This window comes from Hyperolius riggenbachi, chromosome 10 (assembly GCF_040937935.1).
Source record: "Hyperolius riggenbachi isolate aHypRig1 chromosome 10, aHypRig1.pri, whole genome shotgun sequence".
NCBI lineage: Eukaryota > Metazoa > Chordata > Amphibia > Anura > Hyperoliidae > Hyperolius > Hyperolius riggenbachi.
Window position 1 is genome coordinate 46,022,139 of NC_090655.1, and position 20,996 is coordinate 46,043,134.

The following is a 20,996-nucleotide window of genomic DNA, read 5'->3' on the forward strand; positions in this document are numbered from 1 at the left end:
GGAGGGGAGGAGGAAGAGGAAGAGTAGGAAGAGGAGGAGGATTTTTAAAATGCAAAGAATTTTTTTTTTTTAACTCAGAAATATTACCATTTTTCCTTTGCATTTTCAAAATTGATTTTCTTAAAAAGTACAAGGTCTAAATTATTTTTTTAACCCACTATTCTCCTTTACATATGTATCAATAGTATGTATAGGGGCTTTGCTAAAAACCTCTAAAGTCGGCATGCAAAAATTATGCAAATTGTTTTTTTTTGCAAAATTATGAATGATTACAATTACAGGCAAAATTCATTAAGATTTTTCCTGAAATTTCGCATTATGATTTTGCATTGTAATTGCGAATTTTGAGGCGAAATTACGACTATGAGAAATTTGTGGTCATCACTACTCACTTCTCCTCCTATCGCCCATCCAAACATGGAGTTCATGCACTTGGCGTATCTAGGGTCACTTCCGTAACAATCTCCGACCTCCGGGGAAAAATCTATGCTGTTGCCACAACCATATATCAGAATGTGATGGACTATTTCATCGCTGTCTGGATCATTAATTGGCTCATACTGGAAATAACAGAAAATACAGGTGAATGAATTATAAAGTATGCATGATCTTACTAGCAGGTAAAAAGGGGCAGAGAAAGTATACGGAGTACGTGCCAGTGAGAGAGAACAGGTGAGCTGCGATGAACCTTTGGCATGGTCACATGTTGTGGGTGTCAAATATGTCAACTTAGTTTATACGCGTATATGGCCACAAAATAAGGTTGTACACTTTATTAGCCATATAATATGCCTCACATATGACTAGGCCGTAGAAATCAAATTTACTGCAACTCTGTACCTTAAGCCCAATCACAGATCTCAAGAGCATTGGACCAATTAAAGAATGCTGAATTTTTACGCGAAAATCGTATCACTGCAGTAATTTAAGCCCAATCACAAACTCTCAGTTTTTCAGATTTCCGTTTTGATTATTATTATTTTTTTTTTGCATTATCTGATGATACAGAAAGTGACAAATAAAATACTCCTCAAAAAAAAAAAAAAAGGAATATCAGAAAAAGGAAAATCAGAAAAATAGAAAATCAGAAATTAGCATTGGCAGAAATCGGCATTTCCGACCATCCCTAATTGCCAGATACCACACCCTGTACTTGTATTGTTTAGGTACCCTGGCATTGTGCACATTACCTAAGTAACAAAAATTACGCTAATTGCACAATGGGTATTACCTTACTGTTGGTGATACTAATAACTTTAACATACTTTGCAGAATACACCCCATGGTAAAATATAGTAAGTACTACTGCTACCTGGTGGCTTTCAAGAACACCACACAGTACATTGAAGATAGACACAATAGGCACATTCAGACAAGACCTTTGCTGCATTTGCACCTTTGTAAAGTGTGTTCCTTTTTTTTTATCCACAAACATATTCATCTTTCTCTTTTCTCCCTCTCGCTCTGAGGGGGGTTGTAAGCATGCTATTCCTCTTTTTTGTTTTCTTTTCTTCTGACCTTTTTCTCGTCTTTTCCACCTTTTCTCACTATCTTTTCTTCTCTTTTCGCTCACTCTTTTCACTGGCTACTGATTTTCACTTCTGTCTTAAGCCCCATCTACACGGAGGGACATTGTAGCGATCCGGCGGCTCGATTAGCCGCCGGATCACCTCTTCCGCGTGCCCGCCGCGTCCCCGCTCGCCGTGCGTGCGCCGCATTCGATTCCCCGCTCGTCCCCGCCGGCGCCGCTTATCTCCCGCACGATTCCCTGCCATTGTCCCCTCGCGGGGAGCGAGCAGGGAATCGGCGGTACGGAGATCCGTCCTGTCGGATCTTATCAATCGAGCCGCATCAGCGGCTCGATTGATAAGCAGCATCGCGGCCGCATCTACTCGTGTAGATGCGGCTTTACTCTTTCCCTCCTCCAATTCTAATCTCCTTTTCAAGCCATGATGTGAATTCAAGGCCGAGCTCTAAGAGCGAGCTGATGAAACCTATCACCCTTGCTGAGCCAAGATAGGTCTTCAATTCTACCGAGAGTTGGGGGGGGGGGGGAGTAAAGTGGTTCTGCACAGATAGCAGTATATATATATATATATATATATATATATATATATCAGGTGGACCTACAGTATATTTGATGCCAGGAACTGTGATTATGAGGTTTACAGGTTCAGTTACGAGAGTGCCAGGCGGGTTCGGTGATAGATGTGGCAGAAGCCACACAGCTGGCAGGTGTAAATTGGACTCAGAACTGAACTTATAACCCTCTGAATGACAGAGGTAATAAATAGTGTTGGGCGAACAGTGTTCGCCACTGTTCGGGTTCTGCAGAACATCACCCTGTTCACCCACATGGCCGAACTAAGAGCGCATGGCCGAACGTTCCCCGAACGTTCGGCTAGCGCTGTGATTGGCCGAACGGGTCACGTGGTTCGGGCCCGAACGCGCTCTGATTGGCCGAACGGTCACGTGGTGCGGGTAAATAAATACCCGAACCACGTCATATCTCCGCCATTTGTCTGTGGGTTTAGCTTTGGGTAGGCAGGCAGGGTAGTTCACTCTCCAGCCACGCTAGCCAGGGTCCCCCCCAGTCATTGTGTGTCGCTGCTGGGAACAGTAGTACACCGCTCACTCAGCCACACTATATATAGCATTGTTTACTGCCACTGTGTACCTCGCTCAGCCACGCTTTATATAGCATTGTGTTTTCTGACACTCTGTGTACACGGCTTAGCCTGACTATATAGCATTGTGTGTACTGCCACTGTGTACCTCGCTCAGCCACGCTATATATAGCATTGTGTTTACTGCCACTCTGTGTACACGGCTCAGCCAGACTATATAGCATTGTGTGTACTGCCACTGTGCACCTCGCTCAGCCACGCTATATATAGCATTGTGTTTTCTGACACTCTGTGTACACGGCTTAGCCTGACTATATAGCATTGTGTGTACTGCCACTGTGCACCTCGCTCAGCCACGCTATATATGGCATTGTGTTTACTGCCACTCTGTGTACACCGCTCAGCCAGACTATGTACCATTGTTTACTGACACTCTGTGTACACCGCTCAGCCAGACTATATAGCATTGCGTACTCTGCCAGTCAGTGTGTATATTGCTGGGATCAGTAATACTCCACTCACCGCCAACCACTATATGAGCTCACCATGAGTTCCTCAGAGACCTCCGCTGTGAGCAGCACTCCCAACAACAGCAACAGCCAACGCCCCACGCAAGCTATAACATCTACCCCAGCAGCCAGTGGTCAGCAGCAGCCCTCTCCGGAGGAGAATGTTGTGTCCATCGGTCCGTCGCCAGAACGATTAATGAGGGCTGCCATTGAGGAGATGATGGGGCCTGATGTGGAGGAGGAGGTCTGGCTCAGGCCAGCATCCCAAGTTAATGTTGAGGACGATGAGGGGTCTGTGTCTGGGGATGTTGGGGTGGCAGAGGTGGTGGGTGGGTCAGACTCAGGAGAAGAGTTGTATGATGAGGATGATGATCGGGACCATCTGTATGTGCCTCAGAGTCCGACCCCGGAAAACATGTTGTATCGTGTGTTTAGGTACTAAAATCTGCGTTCCCACTTCCCAGTACTGCCCGCAGTGCCCGGGTCCACGGATCCATATAATTTTTTGGGCAGCACTATCAAACTGTGGTACTATGAGTGAGTTGCCATGGTCCTTCTGTGCTTCCTGTCACACTCACCGTCTGTCTGCAGATGGATTGTTCAACACAGCTACGCCATCTGACATGTAGTCCTGGACCTTGACCATCTTCTCCAGGCGATTGGTGTTGAAGGACGTGGAACTGCCCGATTGCTGTTCTGTGGGCTGCTGCATGGGTGTCAGAAAATGTTCCCACTCCAAGGACACTGCCAATACCATTCCCTTTTCGGCACTAGCAGCAGCTTGTGTTCTTTGCTGCCCTCCTGGTCCTCCTGGGTTTGCTGAAGTCAGTCTGTCGGCGTACAACTGGCTAGAGAAGGAGGAGGATGTCAATCTCCTCTCTAAAGTCTCCATCCTCAAGGGCCTGCTGGAATTGTTCCATTTTTGACCTGTCTGACACTTTCTTCAATCAGTTTTTTAACATTGTGTTTGTATAAACTGGGTATAAACCCAGTAATTGGTGTTGTCCAGATTCCAGAATAATGAATAATAATGAATAGTGAATAATGCGCGGGCCGCGTTCAATGCAGTCTAGCATGAATTGAGCCATGTGTGCCAGAGAGTCCTGCCAGACTCCTCTGTCTTCATGTTCTTGTAAGCGTTGTGATTGTTGTGATGCACCATATTCGTCACCAGCATCACTTTCTTCCTCTTCTGCTGTCCTTTCCCGCTAAATTGTGGAAGTCCAACGTGCACCGCTCTGTCCCTCGGCAGTGGGGGCATCCAATTCCTGCTCCAACTCCAGCTGTTCCTCGTCCTGTTCTTTGTCATAGCTGGGACCAGCGTTTCCTGAGGCAGGTTGCCTGATGTTGGTATCATCACGCTGATCGTTTTCATCTTCAGAATCCCCCACTTGCATCATGCCAGCGGTTTCCATCTTCAACATTGATTTCTTCAGTAAACACAGCAGTGGTATTGTAATGCTGACTGTAGAGTTGTCACTGCTCAGTCACGCAACGTGGATTGCTCAAAATTTTGGAGGACTTGGCAGAGATCCAACATGGTGGCCCAATCAGATCCACAGAAGCTTGGTAGCTACTAGCTGCTGGAATGCGCCTCGGCACTGCGCAAAAGCGTGCTAGCATGTGCAGCGTAGAATTCCAGCGCGTAGGCAGGGACATCACCCAGCGAGCGATGGTGCGCTAGATTGAAGCGCTCCTGCATCTCTTGGTGAGTCCTTCAGAAGCGGTACTGGACTTTTAACAATGTTTTTTTTTTTTTCCTTCAACAGAAGATCTGCCACGTTGGAGTGAGGAGGACGCCGCCGACCCCGACACCAAGCTGAACCCCGGCGAACTCCAAGCAGAGGATCTTCAGGAACCCTCAAGGCTTTGAGCAAGCTGAGGAGGATCAGCAGTCCCGACGAGACCTCTCCTCATATGCGACTGAGTGCAGTCGAGCTCCCCAGAACAACCTCTCAGTTGTCACTTTGTCACTGGTCACTTTGTCACTTTGTCACTTTGTCATTTTGTCACTTTGTCAGTTGTCACTTTGTCACTGGTCACTTTGTCACTTGTCACTTTGTCATTTTGTCACTTGTCACTTTGTCACTTGTCACTTCTCACTTTGTCACTTGTCACTTTGTCATTTTGTCACTTGTCACTTTGTCACTTGTCACTTCTCACTTTGTCACTTGTCACTTTGTCATTTTGTCACTTTGTCATTTTGTCACTTTGTCACTTTGTCACTGGTCACTTTGTCACTTGTCACTTGGTCACTTGTCCAGATGATCTCGGTACACCTCCTGAGATTCAAATTCCTGTACACATTGCTCTGGGATTTGGGTGTGATGAATGATGCATCTAACTGGCCACCGGAGGCAATTAAGGCCTTCAAAACATTGAAAGCAGCTTTCTGTTCCGCCCCCATTTTGCGTCATGTTGAGTTGTTGACGTCATGTTCATCCTCGGCCTCGCCTTGCATTTCAGTGCGAGGTGCATTTTCCACAGAAAAAGGTTGTGAATCCGGGCACAACATTTGTGGCTGTTCCATTGACCTTTCACAGGTAGAAGATTGTGGGGGTGGGAATAGCTCCTCCGAATAGCCCATTGTGTCCTGAAAACTACTCATTGCATTGCTTTGCGCACACATTTTTTTGTCCTCATGCAAGGCCTGAGTTGCACCTGAAAGCGTGGCCTTCTCCTCCTGCGCCTCCTCCTGTTCCATCACGTCTGCTGCTGCTGGGTTAGCGTTGACGCCCGGTCCCTGTTTATTGAACCTCTTATCTTTATTACATTTATGACTGCATGGCGGTAAAAAGCATGCTATCCGCACGCTTCTTGTCCTCATGCAAGGCCTGGGTTGTTGTGTCTCAAAAAGCATGGCCTTCTCCTCCTGCGCCTGCTCCTGTTCCATCACGTGTGCTGCTGCTGCTGGGTTAGCGTTACCGGTCCCTTTTCCTGGAACCTCTTCTCTGTATTACATTTATGACTGCATGGCGACAAAAAGCATGTTACCTGTGCAAAGAAACATGACATTTTCCACATTTAAAAGACAGTTTTTCCTTTGAAACTTTACAATCAATTTTCTCAAAAACTATAAGCTCTTTTTCAAATATTTTTTTTCCTCTTGTACCCACTCCCAAGGTGCACATACCCTGCTAATTTGGGGTATGTAGCATGTAAGGAAGCTTTACAAAGCACGAAAGTTCGGGTCCCCATTGACTTCCATTATGTTCGGAGTTCGGCGCGAACACCCGAACATCGCGGCGATGTTCGGCGAACGTTCGCGAACCCGAACATCTAGGTGTTCGCCCAACACTAGTAATAAAGCAGTATTCAGTAGGTTGGTAAAGCTCTTCTTCCTTTGTTCCTTGGGTCTGCCTGCTTCGTTCTGACATTTAAGGCGCCCATACATCGAGCAATATTTGGGCAGATCAGCCAAGAGGCAGATCTTTCTCTGATTAAATGTGACCGATTAAATATCTGTTGTCTGTCCATACACCGCAGGCCGATTCCTGATCGATTTCAACTTGATGTCTTTTAGGAATCGGCCTAGTGATGCTGCCTCTGCCACCTGCCTGGCCGACCCCAAAGTGTGAATGTCCCCCCCTCCCCCCCCCCCCCCCATGTCCCTGCAGTCTAAAATCTCACCCATTCCACTACCTCCTATGCCATCAAACTCAAGTGGCTCTAGGCGGCATGTGTACCATGTGATGTATGATAGGATTAGATTGTGAGCTCCTCTGAGGACAATCAGTGACATCATGACTGTGTACTCTGTAAAGTACATACATTTGAGGTCGGGAGTCGTGGCAGCAGGACAGGTGAGATTTTAGACTGCACCAGCATCGGGGGAAGGGGGGACATTTACACTTGGGGTAACTAGACAGGCGGCGTCCATCACGTTCATCGGTCACTACAATATTTAATGGCGATGGCGTTACCGCCGTGCACGTGGTCAACCACTTTTGACTAAAAACTTTCCAGCATTTCTGATCGATTCATTGAAATGATTTGAGCCCAAAATAAATTATGGTTTGAGCATGCTTGTTCTGGCACTGGCTTTTTCCAATTTGGTAAAACTATGAAATCGGATGGTCGATCGGGCCATAACATCGGTAGATGTATGGGCAGCTTTTCTGATTGCACATTGGGTGGTCTTGCTCTGGGTGACACAAGGTTTTCCGATTGAAGCTCCGTTTCTGCTCACCTAAGTTTCCAAATCTTGAGGTGCTGAGTCTCTGCTCCTTAATATATCATCTATATTTGATGTTCCTTCTAGATTTTCACTCTGGCCCATGAAGATGATGTAAAGATTGCGCTTAGAACTTACCCTAATAATATGATGCTTTGTTGATACATTCGGCATAGGGATGAAGGCACAGGCATATGTTGTGTCATGATCTGGAATAAGAAACTGGTGGGAAAGGGCAAAAAAGAAAATATATTTAGCAATTACAGCAAACAGGAGGCAGAAGTCTGAAGCCCTCGACTTTATCTAATTGGACCGTGATGGGGGCAAACGACCGAGATTTGCCAAAAGAGGTTTAGATTGTACCAGCAGTTTCAAACAAAATATTTTGTTTGAAACTGTTAACGGGATAAGCAATAACACTCAACCCCATGCTAAAGAAAATCTTGTTAAAGGGTATATATTTTTTGCACGTACATTGTCAGATTTGCCAGCAACTCTCCTGCAGGAAGTTTTAATGAGTGATATCACTTCCTGCAGTAGAGGGACTCTATGCCCTTTAGTATTTGGTAGCCAGAGCTACCCTGAGTTTTAAGTTGCACTCGAGTGAAGGCCAATCTTGTCAGTGGAATGCCGAGAAAAGGGTGTGTAACCTCTTATTTACATTCCCTCAGGACTCTGCATAGGGAAGGGGGGAGGTAGGCACTCGAGGAGCAGAGTGAGCTGCCCTTCTATTACTATGCACCTGTAGGCATGTGCCTACAGTGCCTTACGGTAAAACCATCCCTGGCCTGAACATACTAATGTCTGTGTGTCCGCTTTTTACGCCCTCCCATGGCTGGGAGCATTCTGCTTATGTTTATTTTGTTAAGATTGTAACCGTGCAGATTGTAACCGTGCTTGCACATAATGCTCCCAGCAATCGGATTATGATGGAGGATGCATAGTGCATGTGCTGTGCTCTGCAACCCAGCTGGATTGTGTGGATTGCACAGGAGCACCCCGGATTGGACTGAAAGTGTATCGGGTTAGCTGACAGATTACAGGGGGCCGGAAGGAGCTCCAGGCAAGTAAAATTCCTTTTCTCCCATTCATCTCATGTTTACATTAATCACTAACTGACTATAGTAATTCCTGGATGAGCCTCCCGACACCTCTCATTACATGAATAGGCATCCAGAAGGACAGACACGGACTGCAGCTGGGGCCCGAGAGTGACACTATTCGCCAGACCCCAGATTCTCTTGGGCCCCATAGAGCAGCCCCTCCTGTGATACCCTGAAGTGTGCAATAAATTACTGCAATAAATGAAGTGATTCAATTGGTCAGAAATCAGAAAAAAAATTGTTGCATGCATGGTCAGCTTGAAGGTGCCCATACATGGTACAATAATGACGATTAGATCAATTTGCTCGATCAAATATAACGATTTTTCAACATGTCCGGTCAGATTTTTATAGAAAAAACTGGATAATCGTTCATTTTTCTTGATCGAAAAAAAGAAAAAAAAAAAGATTATTTTCTGCTTTCATTCAATTAGATCATTTTGGTCAAACAAACGGGAAAATTGAATGTTGTTATTGCACCGTGTATTGGGCACCATAAGTAAAACCCACACAGTCCTGTGTTGTCTACCTACTTTTTTTAGCCTAGGTTGCAGTTAAGGATACCCGAAGTGACATGTGACATGATGAGATAGACATGTGTTTGTACAGTGCCTAGCACCAAATGAGAGTTAAATATCAGGTATGTAAGTGGCTGACTCAGGCCTGACTCAGACAGGAAGTGACTACAGTGTGACCCTCACTGATAAAAAATTCTCCTTTCTATCTTGTTCTTGCTCTCAGAAGCCATTTTCTGCTAGGAAAGTGTTTTATAGTTGGAATTTCTTGTCAGAGAGGGCCACACTTTAGTCACTTCCTGTCTGAGTCAGGACTGAGTCAGCCACTTACATACCTGATATTTAACTCTTTCAGGCAGAGAAAGAAAAAAAGGAACACAGCATAGTTATTTGTGTGCTTGGCACTGTACAAACACATGTCTATCTCATCATGTCACATGTCAGTTCGGGTATCCTTTAACTTGAGGACAATAAGAACCATGTAGCATTTTAGCACTCACATCATTAAGCTTGAAGTCATAAGTCCTCACGTCATCAGGAAACACCATTTCAATTATAGGCTCCAGGAGGAACATGGGTCTCCTATAGGCACGATCCTCTGAAAAAGTGAAATCGTGGTTTTCTCCCAGCACTATTATCACTCGCACAGTGTCATTCTAGAAACAAAAGAAAACCTAAGCTTAAAACTAGGGTTCAATACATGATCATATTATTTAGCAGTTCATTTATAAAATCTGATACAAAAGAGGGGACACCACTGAGAGCCCAATATAGTGCAGTAAGTACTGATAATCAATGGATAATGTAAAGGAAGTAAAATAATAATCAAACCAGGGTTACCTTATAGGCAACCATGGTAAATGCCTGTGGGGAGATAAGACCTGTCCCCAGTCAAGATTAAGAAGTCGCTCTCCATAGATCAGAAGAAGGGGATAACACCCCTTCACCAAGTGTGAACTCTAGTATTGTATAAAGCAAACAGAGGCGCAAAAAAAATAAAAAAATTAAAAAAATGCAGAGGAGGCAGCAGTGGACTTACCTCCTCGAAGCAGACACAAATACTGTCGATTATGAAAATCACAGACATTTTATTGACATTCTCCCAAAGCCGTGCACCGCGTTTCACAGGTATGACCTTGCTTCATCAGGCAATATTATAAGGAGCATATAACAGTAACATAAATAAGAAACACCGAGAGCCCAATATAGTGTAGTATTAATTGGAAACCGTGGATAAATCTAAGTGTGAGATGAATATACTCACAAACATGGGTTACCCCAAAAGATGCAACGCGTTTCGCAGGCACAGCCTGCTTCATCAGGCAAAAAGAGGACAAAGACAGAGGCGCTATTCGTGCTACTGGCGAGCTACTGTTTGTCCCCTATCTTATTGCCTGATGAAGCGGGCTGTGCCTGTGAAACGCGTGGCATATTTTGGGGTACCAATAATAAATGTATTTCAGACAGTATTTTGAGTCTGCTTTCCGGAGGTAAGTCCACCACTGCCTCCCAGCAAATTTTAAAATTTTTGTTACCTTTTATCCTGCTGGCGCCTCTGTTCTCTTACAATATAACTGTAACGAAAAATCTGCAACGCCGGATGGATCGCGGAAATATGGTCACATCAAGCCGGCAAGCGGACCTTCCAACGCGGGATGCGGAAATTCGTCCGCATCCGCTGTGCAAACCTGTCCGAGCACTCTGCTCCAAACTCACCAGCATGCTGCTCACCAGGGCTCTGCCATCTTGCCTCTAGGGGGCGGGCGCGCATGACAGACACGCCTTTATACTCTTAGAAAGCGTGTCAGCTGACCTGGAGGTCAGCTGACATTTTAGCCTGCTCTGATTGGTTGCTGCCTGGAGTGGAGACTTCTCTCCCAGGCAGTATATAAGGAAGTGCTTTTCAGTCACACTTCGTCTGTGTTTGCGATACCCTGTGTCAACACTCAGACCTAGTCAGTTCCCGTGTGATAATCCGGCAGGACCCCGGCTCTTGTCACATCTAGTCAGCCTTGTTTTGATATTGTGTTATATATTGGTTTATCGCCAATATATACACATATTATACTGTTTGATTTACCGTGTATGATTCTGTGCCTGTTCTGACTATTTTTCCACTTCCTGATTCTGTACTTCGCCAGCCCGTACCGTTATCGACTATTGGCTTGGCTTCCGACTATTCTCTTGTCTCACGTTTCTGTACTGTTGCTGCCTGATCTGTTGCCGAACCTCATTTGTCTGACCTTTCTCCCTTCAGTGGAACGTCTCCCACTGTAGGGTTCTATCAGAGGCTTGCCTCTTTGAGACGACCGCCTCTAGCAAACCCTTGCTGCTAGAGGCCGAGACTCCTCCATTACGTCCTCTGGAGGATCTCACACACGGGGTTCCCATTCAGAGGTAACCACACCTCTGAGGAATTACTGTGTGGTGGACTTTTCCACAAACTAGTGAATTACATAGTATATCATTGTTGTCTGCTGTTCCAACTTGCTGGAGGTTGTATCTCTGTGCCCTATAGAGATACTCTATTGAACCAAGCACCCTCTTGCATACGATTGTATCGTGTCACGCTATACTTGCATTATTGGTGATTCTGCAGATCACCATATAATCAGGTATAGCATCTGTATTATTGGTGATACTGCAGATCACCAATAATCAGAATTTCTGTGCTTGCTGACACCAATCGTTACAATAACAGTAGCAGGTCTAGGTAACACCAAGCACCTCTGTGGACCTGCTGGACTATGCTCTTTATATTATTACCTGATGAAGCAGGGTCATACCTGTGAAACGCGTTGCATGGTTTTGGGAGTATTTCAATACAATTTCTATGATTTTCATAACTGACAGTATTTGTGTCTGCTTTAAGGAGGTAAATCCACCACTGCCTCCTCTGCTTTTTTTTTTTACAATTTTAGCTATTTTTATTCTTTTGGCACCTCTGTTTGCTTTATACAATTTATAAAAACGGATCATTATTTAAAGGACAAGTAATGCAAGTAAAACTGACAGATCTGTCAGGTTTTGGACCAGTCCATCTCCTCGTTCAGGATTCTCAGTTATTTCTTTATTTACAAAAGCACTTACAAAACAAAAGTTGTGCAGCCCAACTGCCAAAATAGTTTATAAATGAGTAGGGAAGCTGGTTGGCATCTTTGTATAGATGCTTTGCATTGAAATTTGTAAAGAATAAGCAGGAAGAATAGCAGGAAAAAAGGGTGCCAGTGGCAAGACAAGACAAGACAAATAACCATTTATATTGCGCTTTTCTCCTTGCGGACTCAAAGCGCCAGAGCAGAGCAGCAGCCACTAGGGCGCGCTCTATTGGCAGTAGCAGTGTAAGGGAGACTTGCCAAAGGTATGCTACAGGCCACCTCTTATTAATGAAGCTGCAGAACTGTGATTACTACAGCAGATTGAAAAAGCTGCAAGTAAAAATGAGGTCATAATTATGGGCGACTTCAACTTTACAGACATTGACTGGAGTATTGAGGCTACCCATTCTGGTAAAAGCAGCAGATTTCTGGCAGCACTACAGGACAATTACTTGACTCAAATGGTAACTGAACCAACTAGGAGGAATGCGTTACTGGATCTGATCATTTCTAATAGACCAGATAATGTATCAAATGTGCAGGTTCAAGAACATTTGGGAAATAGTGATCACAACATGATAACGTTTGATCTGGTGACTGATAGGCCACGGGGCAGCGGGACCACTAAAACTATGAATTTTAGAAAAGCAAAGTTCAATCAAATTAGGCAGGCACTAAGTTTGGTGAACTGGGATAATGTACTACAAGGGGAAGACACTGAAGGGAAATGGCAAGCTTTTAAACTTATACTCAATCAATACTGTAGTATGTATATCCCATATGGAAACAAAATGTCTAGGAATAAAAAAAGGCCTCTATGGATGAATAGAAAGGTTAAAAATAAAATGAAGAGGAAAAAGAATGCCTATAAGGTCTTAAAACAGGAGGGGACCGAGGCTGCACTAAGCAATTATAAGGAGTGCAATAAAAATTGTAAAAAAGAAATTAGGCAGGCAAAGATTGAAGCTGAAAAACAAATCGCTAAGGATCAAATCTAACCCAAAAAAGTTTTACAAGTACATTAACTCTAAAAAAAGAAAGGTTGACTGTATAGGACTCCTAAAGGATGAGGGTGGGAACTCAATGGTGGATGACCAAGGTAAGGCAGAGTTATTAAATGCTTTCTTTGCTTCTGTCTTCACAAAAGAAACAGCACTGTTGCAAACTACAGAGGCGGAAGAGTCTCAATCTTCTAACTGTAATATTAAATACTTAACGCAGGAAGAAGTGAAGGCAAGACTAAATAAATTAAAAATAGACAAGGCACCTGGCCCGGATGGCATGCATCCTCGGGTCCTAAGGGAATTAAGTTCAGTTATAGATAAACCCCTTTATCGTATCTTTTGTGACTCTCTTGCAACTGGCAGAGTCCCAGTGGATTGGCGTACAGCCCACGTTTTCCCATTATTTAAGAAGGGCAAAAAATCTGATCCAGGAAATTATAGACCTGTAAGCTTAACATCAGTTGTATGCAAACTATTTGAGGGGTTACTAAGAGATACTATATTGACTTCATAGTAGAAAATAATCTTATTTCTCAGCATCAACATGGGTTTACTAAAGACAGGTCCTGTTTGACTAACATGCTCAGCTTTTATGAGGAAGTGAATGCTAATATGGATGTTGGGAATGCTGTAGATGTGATATACTTGGACTTTGCAAAGGCCTTCGACACTGTTCCCCACAAAAGTCTGGTGCAAAAGTTGAGGATGCAAGGACTGGGGAAGAGTCTGTGTTCATGGATAGGGAACTGGCTAATGGACAGAAAACAAAGAGTTGTGGTCAATGGATCGTACTCAAAATGGGAGACTGTTAGCAGTGGGGTCCCACAGGGGTCTGTTCTGGGTCCAGTGCTCTTCAATTTATTTATTAATGACCTAGTAGATGCAGTAGTGAGCAATGTTGCTATTTTTGCAGATGATACAAAATTGTGCAGAATCATCAACTCTCAGGAAGATAGTGTCATATTGCAACAGGATCTGGATAGGATGGCTATATGGGCACATACATGGCAGATGAAATTCAATGTTGACAAATGTAAGGTCATGCATTTTGGACGTACTAATGGTCTAGCACCATATAAAATAAATGGGATACAGTTGGGGACATCAAACTTGGAGAAGGACTTAGGAGTACTCATTGACAACAAGTTAAATAATCGTACTCAATGCCAAGCAGCTGCAGCTAAAGCTAACAAAATTTTGGGATGCATTAAAAGGGAAATAAAAACTCGAGATGCTAGCATAATATTGCCCCTGTTTAACTCTCTAGTAAGGCCACATCTGGAATATGGAATTCAGTTCTGGGCACCACATTACAAAAAAGATATTGCAGTTTTAGAGCAGGTGCAGAGACGAGCAACAAAATTGATACGTGGGATGGAAGGTCTCACTTATCAAGAAAGGTTAGATAAACTGGGTTTATTTAGTCTAGAGAAAAGACGCCTTAGAGGGGATCTAAGTAACATGTATAAATACATCAGAGGGCAATATAATAGCTTGGCGGATGAGCTTTTTGTCCCTAGGCCTTCTCAAAGGACTAGAGGACATGATCTGCGCATGGAGGAAAAACGTTTTAGCCATTTATTTAGGAAAGGGTTCTTTACAGTAAGAGTGATTAAGATGTGGAATGCATTGCCACAGGAAGTCGTTATGGCAAACTCTATACCTGCATTTAAAGGGGGCTTAGATGCTTTCCTTGCGTTGAAAGACATCCATGGCTACAATTACTAGGTAATGCCTATTGTCTAATGATGTTGATCCAGGGATTTTATCTGATTGCCATCTGGAGTCGGGAAGGAATTTTTCCCTTTAGGGGCTAATTGGACCATGCCTTGTAAGGTTTTTTTTGCCTTCCTCTGGATCAACAGGAATATGTGAGGGAGCAGGCTGGTGGTGTACTTTATACTGGTTGAACTCGATGGACGTATGTCTTTTTTCAACCAAAATAACTATGTAACTATGTAACTATGTCTCCTACTGAATTAGTGCTGGCTTACTGAACAGGCAGAGCCGAGATTCGAACCCAGGTCTCCTGTGTCAGAGGCAGAGCCCTTAACCATTACACCATCAGCTAGTAGATGCAAATAGACTCTAATGCATTTATTGATAATACAGCGCCCAAACCAGAAAGGGCCCCCGATTAATATTGTTAACAACATTAGAACATTAAAGCTTTTGAAATATGTTATTGTTTTAGAAGCTTGCAACCTTATAATTTTTGGCTTCTTATATCAATTGTATGTACAGATTTTATGTTATCCAATATGTTATCATTTCTATGCGTGTAAGGAAGGATGTTTGTTCAGGGGGTGTGGTTAGGGTTAGGCACCATCGGGGGGGGGGGGGGGCGTTTAGGGTTAGGCACCACCAGGGAGGTGTTAGGGTTAGGCACCACCAGGGGTGTGGTTAGGTTTAGGCACCACCAGGGGAGGGTTCTGAGTGAGAGTAGGGTTACGTTAAGTTGTATTGTTAAATTGTGCAATGATTTTTAAAGCTTTTTTTTTAAAGTTTATATCTTTTCGTTTTCATCTCCCATCTGTTTTAAAATGGTATTTATCGTTAAAGAGGAACACCAATGAAAATAATGTAATAAAAAAGTGCTCAATTTTTTACAATAATTATGAATAAATGATTTAGTCAGTGTTTGCCCATTGTAAAATCTTTCCTCTCCCTGATTTACAGTCAGACATTTATCACATGGTGACATTTTTACTGCTGGCAGGTGATGTCACTGGAAGGAGATGCTGCTAGGTTTTTTTTTGGCAGTTGGAAACAGCTGATATTTCCCACAATGCACCAAGGCTCCCACAGTGTGATATCAGTATTGCTGTGAGGCACTGACATCACACTTTGGGAGGGATTTGACCACAAAATCATCCATACAGACCCCCTGATGATCTGTTTGAGAAAAGGAATAGATTTCTCATGGGAAAGGGGGTATCAGCTACTGATTGGTATGAAGTTCAATTCTTAGTTACAGTTTCTCTTTAACTAATTTTGCTAACAATGTTTATCGTTATTGAGATTTCCTTATCCAGCAGCGCTAATTTGTTATCCAGTTGGGCCGTTTTTTTCCTGGCGCCCTTTTTCATGCACCCCATTAAAGTGAGCTTGTGACCACCAAATCCTGTGAAATAAAGCAAACCTAAAAAGATGTTTGTAGTTGCCGCTTTATGGTCAATAATGATTGATATCTGACTTTGACATATTTTTTCTTTCCCCTGAAATCGCTTTTTTTCATATATGTATGGAGTAAGAGTGGTAAAGTGTATTTGTGCTTTCCTGCCTCACTTAGCTGCTACCACTGGCAAACTGTCATCATCACTTCTACTCAGGGGTGGACCTACCATGAATTATGTGATTCAGGCTGCAAAATCCAGGGGTGAGGTACTGAACACTTTTGTGACTTATAGGCAACTTCTCTTCTCAGTGACAATACCTTCAGCTGTGCTGAAGGTCCTTTCTGACAGGACGCTTGAGGCAGGGCAAGACAGAAGTTGGATGGCAAATTGTGACAGCTCTGGCCACAGGTCAAGCCTGCGCACCCAGTAGTCCAAGGGTTCATCGCTGCTTACAGTGTCTACATCCACACTTAAGGCCAGGTAGTCGGCTACCTGCCGGTCCAGGCGTTGGTGGAGGGTGGATCCGGAAGGGCTAAGGCGAGGCGTTGGACTAAAGAATGTCCGCATGTCAGTGACACTGCGTGCGGTCACATAAGTAGGTAGGTGCACTGAACAACAACAGGTGGGTATGCAGTGATTGGTATTACAAATGTACACCTGCCACACACACACACAGGTACCGTGAACAGGTGCAGTGACACTGCGTGCGGTCACGTAGGTAGGTAGGTGCACTGAACAACAACAGGTGGGTATGCAGTGATTGGTATTACAAATGTGCAGCTGCCTGTCACACACAGGTAGTCACTGAATGTGCTGGGCCTGGAAGTGGCCAAGTAGGAATTACCAAGGCTGTATATGCAGCACAAGTGTCTGTGGGACACACACATACAAAAAAAAAAAAGATCACAAGAACAAGATTAGATCTCAAAAGAGCTGTTGAGGATGAGGAGCGCTTTTTAGCAATAAGATCAGCAAGAAAGAGCAAGCTAACAAGCCTAACACAAGAGCCTAACTAAGCTTTCCCTATGTCAGCAGCAGCAAGGTTCTCTCCCTTCTCTAATTACTGCAGCCACACGAGTGAGTGAAATAGCTGGCGCTGCCTGCGTTTTATAAGGGGGGGGGGGGGGCTCCAGGAGGGAGTGTAGCCTGATTGGCTACCCTGTGCCTGCTGACTGTGATGCAGAGGGTCAAAGTTGACCCTAGTGATGTAATATAGGGGGCGGGTCAAACCGCCATAAAGTTCGCGTTCGATCCAAGTTTCCGCGAATAAGTTTGCATGCGAACCGTTCGGGGCATCTCTAATTATTATTACTATTATTTATAAACCAAATTCCGTTGCATTGAAAGCTCTTTTAGAAAGTTCTCACCTACTTTCATGCAGTTTTTGTAATTTACAAACATAATTTTTGAACTAGACAAATCATAATTTTTGTATTTTTTCTGACCTGTAGCCACTGCTAAGATATAATGGTGAGAGGTAAGGTTGACTAACAGTTTATGTCATACATGGAGATGTACTGACCTCAATTTCAGCATCATTTGAATCGCAGGTGAACCACTTGCGCCAAACCCTCATGACAACATGGCTTGCATTGTGACTTAACTCAAGCAGTTCGTAATCTTGAGTCTTGTCCTTCACTGGAGGCCATTCACCTTCTATATGGGCATCCTGCAGGAGACCAAAACTGGCATAAGAGACACACTTGTAATGATGAACACAAACGATCATAAGACATTTCCTTGGCACACTGGAACATGCTGCATTTATAGATTATACAAATGTTCCTAAATTATTATATTACGATATATAGCGTAATTAAACGTTTGAAAAATAAAACAACTTCAGACATGAATTTTAAATGTTGACATTTAAAAACTCTTATCATCTGCCCCTGTTAGTTGTGATATTTGGATTTTTCATTAAATTTTCCACCCACTTTTCTTTTAGTTACAATTCTACTAGCCCCTTTGGAAATTCTGTGCCCTGTCATTGGTGCTGGGAATTGTGGGCCTGGACTCCAGGAGAGCTCAGTTGTATGCTAAGTATAGAGATGATAGGGAATTTGGTGAATTACAGGTTCCCCAAAGGGACCTTGTACCAGTTTACTGGCTGTATTTCCATTGGCCTGGAAGATTGGTGGGTCACTGGTGCATCATATTAGATATGCGACCAGCAACTAACATGACAGACCTGTAGTGCTGTAGTGGCAGATTCATGGGTTTATATTCTGGATATTACCTGCATGGGGTTTCATTTTCTGCATATATGTGGATTTGCATATATATATATATATATATATATATATGTATGTGTGTGTGTATATATATATATATATATATATATATATATATATATATATACATATATATATATATATATATATATATATATACTGTATATATATATATATACCTCCAGCTTGGTCACCTCCTCTCACATCCAGGACTTCTCACAAGTTGTCCCACTCCTTTGGAACTCTCTCCCACAGCCTGCCCGTCATGCTCCGAACCTGGAAACCTTCACACATACTCTGAAAACACATCTATTCAGACAAGCCTATAATTTGCTTTAGGTAGCAATGGAAGTTCACTGCCCCAGCCCTGTGTTTCTTTCCCTATTCTTTCCACCCCATTACATTTTAGATTGTAAGCTCACAAGGGCAGGAACCTCCTCCTAGTATTTCTTATATTGCTATAAATTACCATATGAACATGTACCAACTTTAGAGATATCTCAAACTACACATTAACTAGGTACTGTATGTACTCGAGTATAAGTCTAGAAATAAAGGTTCACTTCATAAAAGTAAAGTGGTTGACTTATACATGAGTCAGAGGCAACACTGTGCACACTGAGTTGTATATTATTAGTGACACTCCCATTTGCAGCAATTTACCCTGTGGTAAGTGATACTTTGAGGAAAGGAAATGCCAAGGAAACACAGGTCTGAAAGTCCTGGCCTCAACAATTAACAAGGAAAGGGGCAGGGGGGAAATACTGGGCTACATAAAAAGGAGTGAATAGCTGCAGCACTTGGGTGCCTGGAGGAGATATTGGCTGCACTTAAAGTGGAATATAACCCTGCATTTCAACTTTGCTCTAAAACATTATTTACAGCATATTATATGCAACCATCATTTTTTTCTACTAGACAAGCATTCGAAGGGTTAAGCACAGAGCTTGAAAGTTCCGTGCAGAGAAATGCTGCCACAGCCGAACTTTCAGATAATGATACATTTAAGTAAACACAAGATAACAAGTGAGGACTGACTGTGCAGGAGCTTCTGGAGACAGAGAGACACTGAAAGCTTGTCTCCCCTGCAAAACAGCAACAAATAAAACCAGTTATTAATAAAATACAAAGTCAGCTCACAAAGCAAAAAACTGTACTTTTAGAAACCAATAACTTCTAAATGAATAATAATACTTATGCACAAATGCAAATATGATAGCCGTATGACATATAAAAAGTAGGTAAACATGTTTTTATTGAATATTATGTCAGGGTTTTAAACCGCTCTAAGGGACATGAACTGCAATACTGTATGCAGTGCAGTCATTAACCCCTCCTCAGCCCCAAGTGCAGCCATTAATTTTGTTGGGTAGACTTATACTCAAGTCAATAAAAAAAATCCAGCTTAAGAGGTTTGAATATTGGAGTCAACTTATACACAAGGTCGACTCGTATTCAAGTATATATGGTACTTGTACTGATGAATGTCATGACTGTACAGTGTCTTGAAATTCTCACGTATGTATATCCCCCTATATTTATTTTGCACTATATACAGCACTACTGAAGATGTTGGCACTATATAAATACATAAATAATAATAATAATTTGCATCCTGTCCTCTACTTTTCTCCCATTTCCTAAAAAAAAAAAAACCATACTGGTAGGGGTATATACTTTCTCCACAAATAGCCATAGACTTAACAACAACCAAGAGGGCCCCCATGCAGAAAAAAACATGGGCTCACTACCTAGGATCCAACACCTCTACCGACCACATACACCACAATATTTTCCTGAGGCCCCCAATCTCAACATTGTAAAGTAGCACATTATTTTCCAGCTCCATTGCTGCATCAGGTCATCTTCAGTGTTCCCATTAGCCGCATGATCTATGCTTGCATACCTCCAACTCCTGATCACGTGACAAGCATTCTACTGACAGAATAGCTTATATGACCTTTCACCATGAACAAGAGTCTCTGTGAAAATGTGACTTACATGGAAAAATGGTTGGTTCGATTTATTCCAGCCACCCACAACAAAATCTGTTGTGCTCATATTTCCATCAGGACTCAGGCCTAGAGCTACCCATGGTGCTACTGGGGTCTGAATCTCGATTGAGATCTCTTGCATCTCTCGATCATACCCCCACTTGATGAGAACAATCTCTTTTTTATCTCGAGATTTCAGCTCCCGGGACAGAGGCATATCGATGGCACCTCGGTATCCAAGTGTAGAGACAACCCAAGTTAAAAGCAGCCACACATTCCAGGACATATACATCTTCATCTTCCTAATCTTCATGGTTAGTTGTTGCCAGTCAGGTAGTGGAGGACATAGTGGGACTTTTGATTCATAAAATAGTTTTTTTTTTCCGGTGCAGCAGAGGCTTTTATAAGATCCTACCGGAGATATCCATTTCTTCAGGTAAGTCCCATATCCTTGTTTTGGTCTAACAAACATCAGTGTTTACGTATCTCAGACAAAAAAAAAAAAAAAAACCTTATTCATAGCAGTAATATCATATCTTGCCTAGTTTAGGATCTAGATAAGATGGATGTTATATAACAGGAAACATAGAGGATGGTTTTAATCTTGGCTTCCCTTTAC

General features: G+C 43.0%; 1 protein-coding gene across 1 annotated transcript in view; it reads right to left on the bottom strand.

Moving 5' to 3' along the window:
- LOC137536656 (putative DBH-like monooxygenase protein 2) overlaps nt 1-20,690 on the bottom strand; it is a 42,846-nt gene extending 22,156 nt beyond the window's left edge. Inside the window, exons 1-5 of the mRNA XM_068258898.1 lie at nt 20,385-20,690; nt 17,672-17,818; nt 9,429-9,584; nt 7,449-7,532; nt 393-560 (exon numbers count right to left, since the gene is read on the bottom strand). Of these exons, the coding sequence (XP_068114999.1) occupies nt 393-560; nt 7,449-7,532; nt 9,429-9,584; nt 17,672-17,818; nt 20,385-20,690 (861 nt within the window). The remainder of the gene's footprint in view (nt 1-392; nt 561-7,448; nt 7,533-9,428; nt 9,585-17,671; nt 17,819-20,384) is intronic.
- Nucleotides 20,691-20,996: the final 306 nt, after the last annotated feature.